Below are 13,790 nucleotides of genomic sequence, written 5' to 3' on the forward strand. Positions count from 1 at the left end.
TATGGTGAAAGAATTCAACCCTGTCCACATCTTTCTTAATTTTAAACCATTCAGTGTTCCCATGTTCTGTTCAAACAACTGCCTCTTGGTCCATATACAGATTCCTCATGAGCACAATTAAGTGTTCCAGAATACTCATACTTCTCAATGTTGTCCATAGCTTGTCATGATCCACACAATTGAGAGCTTTTGCGTAGTCAATAAAGCACAGGTAAATATCTTTCTGGTATTCTCTGCTTTCAGCCAAGATCCATCGGACATCAGCACTGATATCCCTTGTTTCACAACCTCTTCTGAATCTGGCTTGAACCTCTGGAAGTTCTCTGTCAAATGTATGCTTGCAGCTGTTTCTGTATTAACTTTAGTAAAACTTTACTCCCAAGAGATATCAAAGATATTGTCTGATTATTTCCTCATTCTGTTGGGTCACCTCTTCCTATCAATTGGCCATATAGTTGTCTTCCAAATTTCTTGTTATAGATGAGTGAGTGTCTCCAGTGCCACCTTACTTCTTGAAAGATTTCAGTTTTTATTTCATCAATTCCTGGTGCCTTGTTCTTTGCCTATTCCTTCAATGCACCATGGACTTCTTTCAGTATCATTGGCTCTTGATCATATGCTACGTCTTGAAATGGTTGAACATCAACCATTTCCTTTTGATACAGTGATTCTGTATATTCCTTCCATCTTTTGAATTACGTGATAGTTTACATGGGAGTACATCAGTTTCATATTGATCCCATCATATATTGTTTCCTTGCCGTGGTTACAATCCCTTCCATTCATCATCGATCAAAGGGTATACCCTGCGAGCCTGCCCCCCTGTCGTCCACACTCCACCCTCCTCTCTCTCCAGGTCCAGAGTTTCCAGCTGCTCTATCTCCCCATGTCATCGTCTCTGCCTCCATCCCTGGCATCACTGCTTCTCTCCTCTTTTCCTTTGATGGTCCCAGAGACTACCATTCTTGGACTATAAGGTTAATCACTCCCCTCCCTTTGCACCAAAACGTCCACCTTTACATTTCCGGCCCTTACAATCATTCCTGATAACAATTATTCGCTATTGTATCGCAAGAGACCTATCTGCATCTCCTTTCATCAGCCCTGACTAGGCAGAATGGTTATTACTCAGTGGAGATTCTACCTTGCTCCATGCCCTCTGAATCTAGTTTCCCTCATGAAAGTTTGTAAGCCAGTCACTTCTTGCCTTTTAAGCCCTCCCATTTTTAGTAGCCAGTGTCCAAGTTGCCCATCCTTGTCTACTCTGTATATGGAGGGGGTGAGAATGATCCTTGCTGTAAAGATTTATTCCCTCTTTTGAGCTACTGCATCCAAGGTGTAGGTCAAGTTCATCAAATTTTATCAGATTATTATTATTTTTTCCTCTTCTTTGTTCTTCTGGTTAAGCTCTGATCATCCAGTTGTTAAAGCCAGGTCAAGTGGGTATTATCTGCAAGTATGGGTGTACTTAGGCTTGTGTAAGTACAGCTGGTTGCTTACCAGCTGGTTGCTTCACTCTCCACTCTAGTCCTCTGTGGCTGTGTCGCTGACTCTGGGTCCATGAGTCCCCTGGACTTGGCACACTGCTGGCCAACCAGGTCTCCATCTGGGTTCACAGGAGTCTATTGAGTGTTGTAGGACTTAGTTTGTAGCTTCATTGCTGTTTTTCCCTCACTCCCCCTTATCGGTGACAAAAGTGATCACCAATCAGATCATGTATCCCCATTGAACCTTAGTCTTAGAAGGGGGTTTGCCTTGAGGGGGATCTGACCACTTGGCCTTGATGTCTCCTGGGTAAGCCACTTGTTTGTTCTTGTAGCAATCAGTCGGCCTGCCTATATTGTTTTGTGTTTTTCTTGTCAGTCTTTCTTTCAGGACATATTTTCTGTTCTTCTGGCCACTCCAGGCTGGTCTACTTGTCCTTTCAAGTGGACCTTTCCCCTCAGAAGATTCTGGATGCTGCTCAGGATTCCATCTATGGTCTTGTGTAATGCAGAGGCTCTGCAGGAAGCCTCCTTCACTGGACACATTGTATCCCCTCTTTAGGTATTCCCATCAGTTATTGGCAGAAGACGTACTTACAAGCTTTCTATGGTGGTATTTCTGGCTATTCCTTTCTCTCCCCCTCCAGTGTCTATTTTATAGTGGTATGCCAGGGAAACCAAGACAGCCAAGCATCTTAACATTATTTCCACCCTTTTCTCCATTCAAACCATGTCTCAATCTGTGTATTCCAGAGCCCATCTTCTTTTTATGCTTTCTGCATCATTCAATAATTTGCCCAGAGAATCCTTCAGTAACAAAAGTTGAGGCTTAAATTTTTTCTTCAGTTCCTCTGCTTGAGAAATGCTGAGCGTGTTCTTCCTTTTTGGTTTTCTGACTCCAGATCTTTGCACATATTGTAATATTTGGCTTTGTCTTCTCCAACTGACCTTTGAAATTTTCTGTTCAGCTCTTCTACCTCCTCATGTCTTCCATCTGCTTTAGCATCTCTATGCTGAAGAATAAGTTTCAGTGTCTCTTCTAACATCTATTTTGATTTTTATCTTTCTTTCTTCTTAATAACTTTTTGCTTTTTTACTGAATGATGTTCTTGATGTTATCCCACAACTGTTTTGGTCTTTGGTCTTTAGTGTTTAATGTATCAAATCTGTTCTTCAGATGATCTCCAAATTCAGGTGGGATATCAAGGCCATCTTTTGGCTCTCATTGACTTGTTTTCATTTTCTTCAGCTTCAGTTTGAATTTGCATATGAGTAATTGATGGTCTGTTCCATAATCTGCCCTGGTCTTGTTTTGACTGATGATACAGAGTTTTTCCATTGTCTCTTTCTGCAGATGTAGTCAATTTGATTTCTGTGTATTCTATCTGGTAAGGTCCATGTGTATAATTGTCTCTTAATGATGTCTAAAGCAGGTATTTGAAATGAACAAATCATTGATTTTGCAGAATTCTATCATGAGATCTCCAGCATCATTTCTATCACCAAGGCATATTTTCCAAGTACTGATCCTTCCTCTTTGTTCTCAACCTTTGCATTCCAACCACCAGTAATGATCAATACATCTTGATTGCATGTTTGATCAATTTCAGATTGAAGAAGTTGGTAGAATTCTTCTGTTTTATCCTCATTGGCTTTATTGGTTGGTGCGTAAATTTAAATAATAGAGAGCTTCCCTGTAGGCATATGGATATTATCCTATCACAGACAGCATTGTACCTCATGACTGATCTGGACATGTTCTTTTTGACAATGAATGCATTCCCTTTCCTCTTCACTTTGTCATTCCTGGCATAGTAAACTTTGTGGTTGTCAGATTCAAAATGGCCAATACCAGTCCATTTCAGCTTACTAATGCCTAAAGATATGGATGTTTATGCTTTCCATTTCATTTCTGACAATTTCCAATTTTCCTAGATTAATGGATGTTTACAGCTGTTTCTCTTCATTTTGAGTTGTGCTGCATCAGCAAATGAAGGTCCCGTGGGCTTTACTCCCACAGGCTATACTCCATTTGCATCATCATGGTCGACTCTACTTTGAGGAGGTAGCTCTTCCCCAGTAGCATTTTGAGTGCCTTCCAACCTGAGGGGCTCATTTTCTGGAACTCTGGTAGCGTAGTGGTTACGAATCGGGCTGTGAACCGCAAGGTCAGCAGTTCGAAACTACCAGCTGCTCCGTGGGAGAAAGATGAGGCTTTCTGCTCCCGTAAAGATTTATAGCCTTGGAAACCCTGTTCAGGGGCGCTATGGGTCAAAACCGACTCGACGGCACTTAACAACAACAACAACATCTGACAGTGTTTGTCTGCTCTTCATAAGGTTTTCAGTGACTAAATATTTGGAAGTAGTTCGTCACTCTTTCTTCATATTCTGTCTTCGTGTGGAAGCTTCTCTGAAACCTGTTCACCATGTGTGACCCTGCTGGTATTTAAAAGACTGGTGGCATAGCTTCCAGAATCACAGCACCTCACAAGCCACCACAGTATGACAAACTGACCGACGAGTGGTAGAAAGCCAGTTTACAGACCCAGAATCCCTTGAATAAAGGGGAGGCCAGGTCTCCTTGAATAAGGACCCCTCTATACCACCAAAAATTTATAGTGTTACTTTTTGCCTACCTCCCCCAATGAAATCTATGTACTTACAAGAATGACTGTTGTTTGGAATAAAGGAAATAATCATACTTGTTGTTTGACTATTGGACACTGGTTCAGAATTGACTCTCATTTCAGAAGAGTGAAAGTGTTGTTATGATCCCCACCAATCAGTGTGGGGGCTTATCGAGATCAAATTATTCAGAGTTTTAAGGTAAGGTCCATCTCACAGAGGGTCCACTGGATCCCAGAATCCATCCTGCAGTGATTTCTTCAGTTCCAGAATGCATAATTAGGATAGACAGACATATTCAGCAACTGGTAGAACCTCCACAACAGATCCTTAAAATGTACAATAAAGGATATTATGGTTGTGGCACTGTAGGATCAGTACTGGACTGTGAACCACAAAGTCGGCAGTTCACATCCACTAGCTATCTTTAAGGGTTGCTATGAGTCAGAACGGATTCAACAGCACTTAACCATAACATAGCTGTGGAAGTCATTGAAACTGGCTCTTGTTAGGAAAATAGTATACCAAAAGCAATACCACATTCCTGGAGGGACTGTAGAGATTAATGCCACCATCAAGAACTTGAAGGATGCAGGGGTAAGTGATTCCCACCATGTTCCCATTTTAACTTGCCTATTTGGCCTGTGCATGGTGGTAGCGTAGTGGTTACGAATCAGACTGCAAACAGCAGGGTCAGTAGTTCGAAACTACCAGCTGTTTGCTGAGTAAAGATGAGGCTTTCTGCTCCTGTAAAGATTTACAGCCTCGGAAACCCTGTACAAGGTTACTATGAGTTGGAACCGACTCTACTGCACATAGCCATCTATTTGGCTTGTGCAAAAACCAGATGTGTTTTGGAGAAAGACAGTGGATTATCGTAAAGTTAACCAGATGGTGACTCCAGTGCAGCAGCGATTCAGATGCAATTGGTTACATTGCTTGAGCAAATTAATACAACTAGTGGTACCTGGTATGCAGCCATTGACCTGGCCAATGCATTTTTCTTCCCAATTTTAGTTTCTAAGCATCACCAGAAGCAGGTTGCCATCAGCTGGCAAGGCCAACAATATACCTTCACTGTCTTACCTCAAGTATATTAACTTTCCATCACTACATCATAATTTAGTCTACAGAGACCTTGATCACCTTTCTCTTCCACAAGACATCACACTGTTCCATTACATTGATATTATGCTAATTGAATGTAGTGAAGAAGTATCAGTGATTCAGGACTTATGGGCAAAACATTTGCATGCTAGCAGGTAGGAAATGAACCTGACAAAAATCCAGGTACCTTTCACCTCAGTGAAATTTTTAGGGTTTCAGTGGTGTGAGGCATGTTGAGATATTTCTGATAAAGTGAAGGATAAGTTACTGCATCTGGTTCCTCCCACAACTAAAACGGAGTAACAGTACCTCATAGGCCTCTTTGGATTTTAGAGCAACATATCCCTCGTTTTGGTGTGTCTTTTTGGCCTGTTTATTCAGTGACTTGAATATCTGTATGTTTTGAATAGGGCCCAGAACAAGAGAATGCTGTGCAACAGGTTCAGGTAGCTGTGCATGCCACTTTGCTACTATCGTATGATCCAGCTTATCCAATGGTGCTTGAAGTGTCAATAGCAGATAAAGATGCAGTTTGGAGTCTTTAGTAGACCCCTATAGTCCTCAAACTGACATCTTTGGTCCTCAACTATTTGAAGAAGTCTTATGCAACAGAGTTGCCTAATGCAATATGACCTTTAATTTCTTGACTACTGCTTCTACTAGTGTTGGTAACAAATCTAAGCGGAATGAAGTGTTTGACAGTTTCAGTCTTTTCTTCTTTATCATCATGTTATTTATTAGTCAGTGGTGAGGATTTTTTGTTTTCTTTACATTGAGGCGCAACCAGTAATGAAGGCTGTGGTCTTTGATCTTCATCAGTAAGTATTTTAAGTCCTCTTTGCTTTCAGCAAACAAGGTATCATCTGCATATCACAGACTGTTAATGAGTCTTACTCTAGTACTGATGCCACATTATTCTTCATATTATCCAGTTTCTCAGACTGTATGCTAAGTGTACAGATTGAATAAGTATGAAGAAAGAATATAACTCAGGCACACATATTTCATGATTTTAAACCATTCAGTATCTCCTTGTTCTGTTCAAATGACTGCTTCTTGATCTACGTACAGGTTCCTCATGAGCACAGTTAGTATTCTGGAATACCCATTATTTGCAATGTTATCCGTAGGCTGTCATGATCCACACAGTAAAAAGCCTTTGTATAGTCAATAAAGCACAAGAAAACATCTCTCTGGTATTCTCTCAAGATCCATCTGACACTAGCAGTGATATCCCTTGTTCCATGCCCTTTTCAGAATCTGGTTTGAACCTCTAGAAGTTCTCCATCAATATACTGCTGCAATAGTTTTTTATTTATCTGCGGCAAAATTTTTCTTGCATGTGATATTTAATGATAACCGTTCAGTGACTCCCACATTTTGTTGGGTCTTCGGAATGGGAACAAATCTCTTCCAATCAGTTGGCAAGGTCTTCCAAATTTCTTGGTGTACACAGTGAGTGCTTCCAATGTTTCGTCAGGTTTTTTTTTAAAGGGTTTCAATTTGTATTCCATCAATTCCTGGAGCCTCGTTTTTCGCCAATGCCTTCAGTGAAGGCTGAACTTTCTTTCTTGATCATAAGCTAGCTCTTGAAATGGTTGAGCATCAACCATTTCTTTTTGATATAGTAGCTGTCTGTTTTCCTTCCATCTTCTTTTGATACTTTTTGCATCATTCAGTATTTTGCCCATTGGATCCTTCAATATTGCAAGTAAAGGTTTGAATTTTTTTCTTCAGTGCTTTCACCTTGAGAAATGTTAAGCATGTACTTCCCTTTTGGCTTTCTGACTCTAGGTTTTTGCACATTTCATTATAATACTTCATTTTCACTTCTCCAGCTGCCCTTTGAAGTTGTCTTTCTATGCTGGAGAGCACATTTCAGAGTCTCTTTTGATACTCATTTTGGTCTCTTCCTTCCTAATGCTTTCTTCCTGTGTGATGTTCTTAATATCATTCCATAATTCTTCTGTTTTTTGGTCATATGTGTTTAATGCATCACATCTGTTCTTGAGTCAAGATCTCTAACTTCAGGTAGAATATGTTCAAGGTCATGTTTTGGCTCTTGTGTGCTTGTTTTAATTTTCTTCAGATTCAACCTGAATTTTTATGTGAACAGTTGATGGTCTGTTCCACAGTCTGTCCCAGGCTGATGATATGGAGTGTCTCCATATCTCTTCCCAAAGATGTAGTCAGTTTGATTTCTGTGTATTTCATCTAGTGAGGTCCATGTATATAGTTGTCTTTTATGTAGTTAAAAATGGTATTTGCAATGAGTAAGTTATTGGTCTTGCAACATTTTATCATGTTATCTCTAGCATGGCTTCTGTGACTACTGATCCTTTTCCCCCCCAATCTTTGCATTCCAATCACCAGTAAGTCTTAATATCTTGATTGTATGTTTGATCAATTTCGGAGTGAAGAAGTTGGTAGAATTCTTCAATTTTTTTCATCACTACCTTTAGTGGTTGGTGCATAAATTTGAATAGTAGTGGTTGTCTTTGGCTGGGTTCTCTAGAGAAGCAAAACTAGTGAAAATTCTATATGTATGTATATAAAGAAAAGTTTATATCAAGGAAACAGCTCATAATCATAGATATGGGAGAGTCCCATGTCCGGTTCAGCTTAGTCAAGATTGGCAGGCATACCCAGCAGACAGAAGAGCAGACAGACAGTAGAGAAAGGCCACTAGTTTAGGTTCAAAGAACTAGAGGATGGATCCAGCGGAAAAAGAGAGCAAGCTTTTCTGCATGTCCATTATATTACAAGCAGGCCACATCCCCAAGGAAACATCTTAGTAATTGGTTGGCTGCTCATAGCCAATCATCATAGAGTTAATTGTGCCTGTATTAGATCTCACTGTGGGGATAACCATATCACAACTGCTAATCCACTAGAAATCCTCACCCAGTCAAGTTTATACAAACCCTTAGCTATTACAGTAGTATTCTCTGGTCTTAATTATAGGTATATGGATATCATTCTGACATAGATGACATTATAGTTCAAGATAGATCTTGAATATTCCTTTTTGATGATGAATGTGATGCCATTTCTCTTCAATTTGTCATTGCCAGATAGCAAACCATATTGTTGTCAGGTTCAAAATGGTCAATACTAGTCTATTTCAGCTCACTAATGTGTAGGAGTCCTGATGTGACATGGTGGGTTAATGCACTGAACTACAACATTGGTTTGAACCACAAGGTTGGAGATTTCAAGCTCACCAACCACTTCTCAAAAACTATACAGGATCACTATGGGTCGGGACTGACTTGAAGGCAGTTCACAACAGCAACAACAGCAATGCCTAGGATATCGATCTTTATGGACTCCATTTCATTTTTGACAACTTCCAAGTTTACTAGCTCCTCTGTAACAGCAATAAAAATTTCACAAGATTAATACTTTGTGCATTCTATATTTTGATTATTGATGGATGTTTACAGTTGTTTCTTCTGATACTGAGCTGTGCCCCATAAGCAAATGATGATCCTAAAAGTTTTATTCCACTCATGTCACCATGGTGAACTCTACTCTAAGGAGTCAGCACTTCCCCAGTTGTATTTTGAGTGCCTTCCAACCCAAGGGGCTCATCTTCTTGCACTATATCTTGCAGTATTTTGGTGCTACTCATAATGTTTCAGTACTTGATACTCTGGTGCTGTCTGACAGCATTCAACTACGATTCATAAGGTTTTCAGTGGATAAACATTCAGAACTAGGCTGCCTCTCTTTCTTCCTAGTCTGTCTTAGTCTGAAAACTCACCACAAAACTTTCCACCATAACTCATTATGGTGGACATTTTCTCAAAATAGATATTTTCCAGTGATAATATCTAGGGACTAGAGACATAAGCCTTTTAAAACAGTGAGGGAGTTTAAATAGACTTTTGTAGATTTGTAATATATGTAACTGGGAAACCAAAAGCTAATAAAGGACTGTCTTATTCTGTATGCATGGGATTTTAGTGTATTTGCAAGTGTATTTGTGGATTTATTATCATACCCTCAGGTTCATCAGTTTGTTAGGCGAGGGCATACAACTTAGCAACTGTAGATGTATGTATATATTTGCTGTTGTTAGCTGCCATAGAGTTGGTACCAAAACATTGCTACCTTATACACAGCAGAACAAAACACCGCCCGATCCTGGACCAACCTCACTACTGTTGCCACGCTTGAGTCCATTAGTGCTGCCACCTTGTACCTCATGACTGATCTGGATATGTTCTTTTTGACAGTGAATGCAACACCATTCCTCTTCAATTTGTCATTTCCGACATAGTAAACCATGTGGTCATCAGATTCAAAATGCCAATACCAGTCCATTTCAGCTCACTAATGCTTAAGATATCGATGTTTATGCATTCCATTTCATTTCTGACAAGTTCCAATTTTCCCAGATTCATACTTTGTACATTCCATGTTCTGATTTTCACTGGATGTTCACAGCTGTTTCTCTTCATTTTGCCCCATTAGCAAATGAAGGTCCTGCGGGCTTTTCTCCAATGGACTTTTACTCCATTTGCATCATCGCAGTCAACTCTGCTTTGAGGAGGCAGCTCTTCCCCAGTAGCATTTTGAGTGCCTTCCAACCTGAGAGGCTCATTTTCTGGCACTATATCTGACAGTGTTTGTCTATTATTCATAAGGTTTTCAGTGACTAAATCTTCAGAAGTAGTTCGTCACTCCTTCTTAGTGGAAGCTCACCTGAAACCTGTTCACCATGGGTGACCCTGCTGGTATTTAAAATACCAGTGGCATAGCTTCCAGAATCACAGCAACTCGCAAGCCACCACAGTAAGACAAACTGACAGACGAGGGGTGGATATATATATATATATATATATATTTTTTTTTTTTTTTACAGCGCTCACACATTTAAAATCCAAAATGGAAAAGTTACATAGGGCAGAGTCCAGGAGAGAGCAGATGTAAGCTTCCAGTTGTCCTCTTCTAGTAGAGCCTGGTGGTGGTGTGGTGGCTTTGTGCCATGGAGTCGGTGGTAGATCGCACTTTATTCTCACTAAGGATGTATGAAGTATTGCAAATTATGACGTTCACATGAACCTTGGTGTCCAGGTTTTATTAGAGGTTGGTCAAGTATGCATGACTGGCCTTAGTTCCCCTTCAGGGGTCAAACTGATAACCTAAGGCCCCATTACAAGGCACACTGACAGCATAAACTCTTTGACCTGGCCCATGATACCAGGTAAACAAAGACAGTTTTATCAGGCAGGATATCCCAAGAACTTACAGGTTATGTCCCAGGAGGTGAGCAAGAAACAAACTTTTAGAATATGCAGGAGTTGGACGAAACAGACATTCTGAGTTAATCCTTTACAACACAGCTAAGAAATAATTTATACTTTGGACCATGACATTTACTGAGTTAAAATTGTTGAGAAGAATCAGCCAATGAACCACTGCAGAGGTAGTATTTAACCATATGCGTCAGGTTAGAACACGGTGTCCTTTGTGATGCTGCTGAGGTCCAGAATGTGACCCTGGGATCTGATCACACTGAGATGGCAAAGCAGTTAACTACAGATAGGGAAGAGGGTTCAAATGCTGGAATGAGTTTCATGTGCATGAAGCCTCTGAGAAAGACGACAGTCTCTCTGTTTGGTGTGTCACCCTCTCTTCATGTCTAATGTAGTACCGTACTTCCCAAATATTTGTTTCATGAACAAATGCTTGTGTGTCTTAGAGGAGAAAGTGCCCATAGACTTATCAGTTCTGTACTCTTAAAGAATGCTGGATGTATCACAATTATAGGTCACAGACACTTTTGTCGGTAGGAATAAGCCTTCTAATTCTATGGCACATAATAATTGATGAATAAATATTTTTAAAATGAATGACCATGTGATGTCTGCTTGATGAAATTCCACATATTTTATTGAAACCATTTGATTTCTTGCCTGAATTCACCCTTTAGGATGTCAGCTCCTAAAGTACTAGAACTACATATTGTACTCATTCTTGTATTTTTAGTGGCTGGCACAGTACAGGTGCTAAGTGAAGGATTTAAAGCATTTTGTTTAAGGTACAACAAAGCATAAAGTCTTCCAGTCTGTAAAAAAGTGGAATTAAGGTGGTTTCACTACATGTGAATCATTATTAGAATGGGGAGAATATATCTTCAGGTATCCTTGTCAAGTAGCATTTTGAGTGACATGAACAATCTTTTGTCAAATGTTATGTAGCTGTATTCTAACAAAATTTGTTTGGGGTTTGTTTGATAGGAGGAGTCATCTCCCCACTCTTTGGTCAATATATGCTTGAACGTCCTTATTGCTAACCTGGAGAAATTGTGTTCTAAAAGACCTGATGGGACACTGTGCCTTCCGGAGCATTGGAATATCCCTCAGGAAGTGGCTGATCGATTTCTTGGAGTGATGACTTGGGAAGGTAATGCTAAACCTCCTCTACAGTGTATACTCTCAGAGCACTTTAGTACTCAAAAAAGCATGTTCATGGATAGTTACTCTTTTGATCTTCACATGAACCTTGTGGGCAGTATAAAAACCATTCCCATTTTACTTCTGGTGAATTGCGATTCTGAATGACTTTCTGGGATTTTGTCATGGAGATTGTCTGCTTCTAGGCTCTCTCTGCTGTTGGGTGAGCACAGAGTAACAAAATGGAAAACTAAGTCAGGCTACCACTTACTTAGCCATCTGTTCTCCAGATCCTAAAATCTTGCTTCAGTAGATTCCTTACATAGTTACTGTGTATATAATCCTTAAAAAATATTCCTTTATTCCAACAACAACAAAACAATCAAATACTTCATGGGATTTGGCTCCTTGGTTTGGTGATTTAAGGTCATGGTTTTATGGGACATCCCAGTTCATTGGCCCAAAGGTATGTTTTTTTGCCTTCTAGTTTCTTGTGTGGCACCTAGTAGCGTCTTAAAAACTTGCATGGCCACTCATGTCACAATAATTGGTCTCTGTTCTCCTGGAGCAACAGAGGAAAAAGAAGACTGAGAAAGAGAGGGAGGAACTGGAATGTATACCTGCATAAGCATTTTGCCATGAGGCCAGAAAAACTGTATAATGCCTGGCTACTGTTACTGAGGAGTCCTGGTGTGGCACTGTGGGTTAATTCATCAGACTGCAAAGCCATTTGAACTGCAAGGTCAGCAGTTCAAGCTCATCAGCTGCTCCTCGGAAACCCTATACAGGGTCTCTATGGGTCATAACCGACTCATCAGCACTCAACAACAACAGCAATAATGCCTACTTATCTGCAACCTCGCTTTCAGCCGTTTTAGTTCCCTGTCATAAACTGGGGTCCAAAAATATTTAAATTACACTGTTATGGCTGGTATGATGAAATCTCACACAGTGTTGTCTTGGAGTTACAATGGCATTCCATTTCACTAAGCCTCAGTCCAGAGGCACATGGCCCTAACTCCGTGGGACAGCAAACCTAACTCTTCCCCCAGCTAAGTGCCTAGAGGCACCCCACTCCACAGGGAATCTTCTGCCCATAAACACTAAGCTTTACTTGCTCTGTAGGTCAGGAAGCCCACCATTCGATCTTGTGTTCTTGCTCTTGTTTCTCCTGCTGCTACTCCTCTGCCACAGCCTGGCACATTTTATACCCACATTAGAGTGCCAAGGTTTTATAATAATATTTAGCCTTGTTAACAGTCACTCATAGCTGAATCATAATTTTACCATATTTCTCCCAACTCTTTTCTATAGGAAAGAGTTATTTGGTGTGAGTTACAAGGATTATGGCAAGAAGAATATATTAAATAATTCCCTGCAGTGCGTTCCTCCTCCACTTGATGGGAACCTGGGAAACACATTGGGTGATCACCTGCGCTGCACCCTGCTGATAGCCAACAGGTTAAGGCTCTTCAGCCAGGGTACTTTCTTGGTACCTGTCATTTGTATGAAGGGACTTCAAAAAGTTTGTGGAAATTTCCATTAGCTTTTAGTACAGTTTTTCTATGAACTTTTTGAAGCTCATCCTCTGTATCGTAAAAAAAATAATAATTTAATTTGGTACTAGCCACAATTTCAGGCTTCTGCTGCGGGTCTTGGAACATATCTCCTGCAAATAAAGGGACTACAGTACTGGTTTGTAATATATTTATAAATTTTTATAACCATCATTACAATTTTAGCACATTTTTATCACCTCAGAAGCAAACCCCATATCCTTTAGCTATTACCCTCTGAGCCCCTATCCATACCCCAGTCCTAAGCAACTACTAATAGACTTTCTGTTTCTAGGATTTGCCTATTTTAGACATTTCTTAAACACTGAATTATAGAGTAATTGGCCTTTTGTGTCTAGATTCTTTTCACTAGCATATTATTTTCAAAGTTCATATTGTAGCATGACTCAGTATTTTTTCCCTTTTTTAAAAAAAAGGGAATCTCTGAATTTTATTGAGTTGAGATATTATTTATAGTGATGTTCAAATAGAACTAAACATCAGTTGTTGTTGTTAAGTGCCGTGGAGTCGGTTCTGACCCATAGCAACCCTGTACAGGGTTTCCGAGGGTGTAAATCTTTACGGGAGTAGAAAGCCTCATCTTTCTCCCGC

At 40.0% G+C, this 13,790-nt stretch overlaps 1 protein-coding gene across 1 annotated transcript in view; it reads left to right on the forward strand.

The window, feature by feature from the left end:
• The window catches only part of ZYG11A (zyg-11 family member A, cell cycle regulator), an 83,470-nt gene that overhangs the window by 13,689 nt on the left and 55,991 nt on the right, over positions 1-13,790 (forward strand). The window contains exon 2 of the mRNA XM_006839862.1: positions 11,467-11,632. Within this exon, the coding sequence (XP_006839925.1) occupies positions 11,467-11,632 (166 nt within the window). The remainder of the gene's footprint in view (positions 1-11,466; positions 11,633-13,790) is intronic.

This window comes from Chrysochloris asiatica, unplaced genomic scaffold (assembly GCF_000296735.1).
Source record: "Chrysochloris asiatica unplaced genomic scaffold, ChrAsi1.0 scaffold00026, whole genome shotgun sequence".
Taxonomy (NCBI): Eukaryota; Metazoa; Chordata; class Mammalia; order Afrosoricida; family Chrysochloridae; genus Chrysochloris; species Chrysochloris asiatica.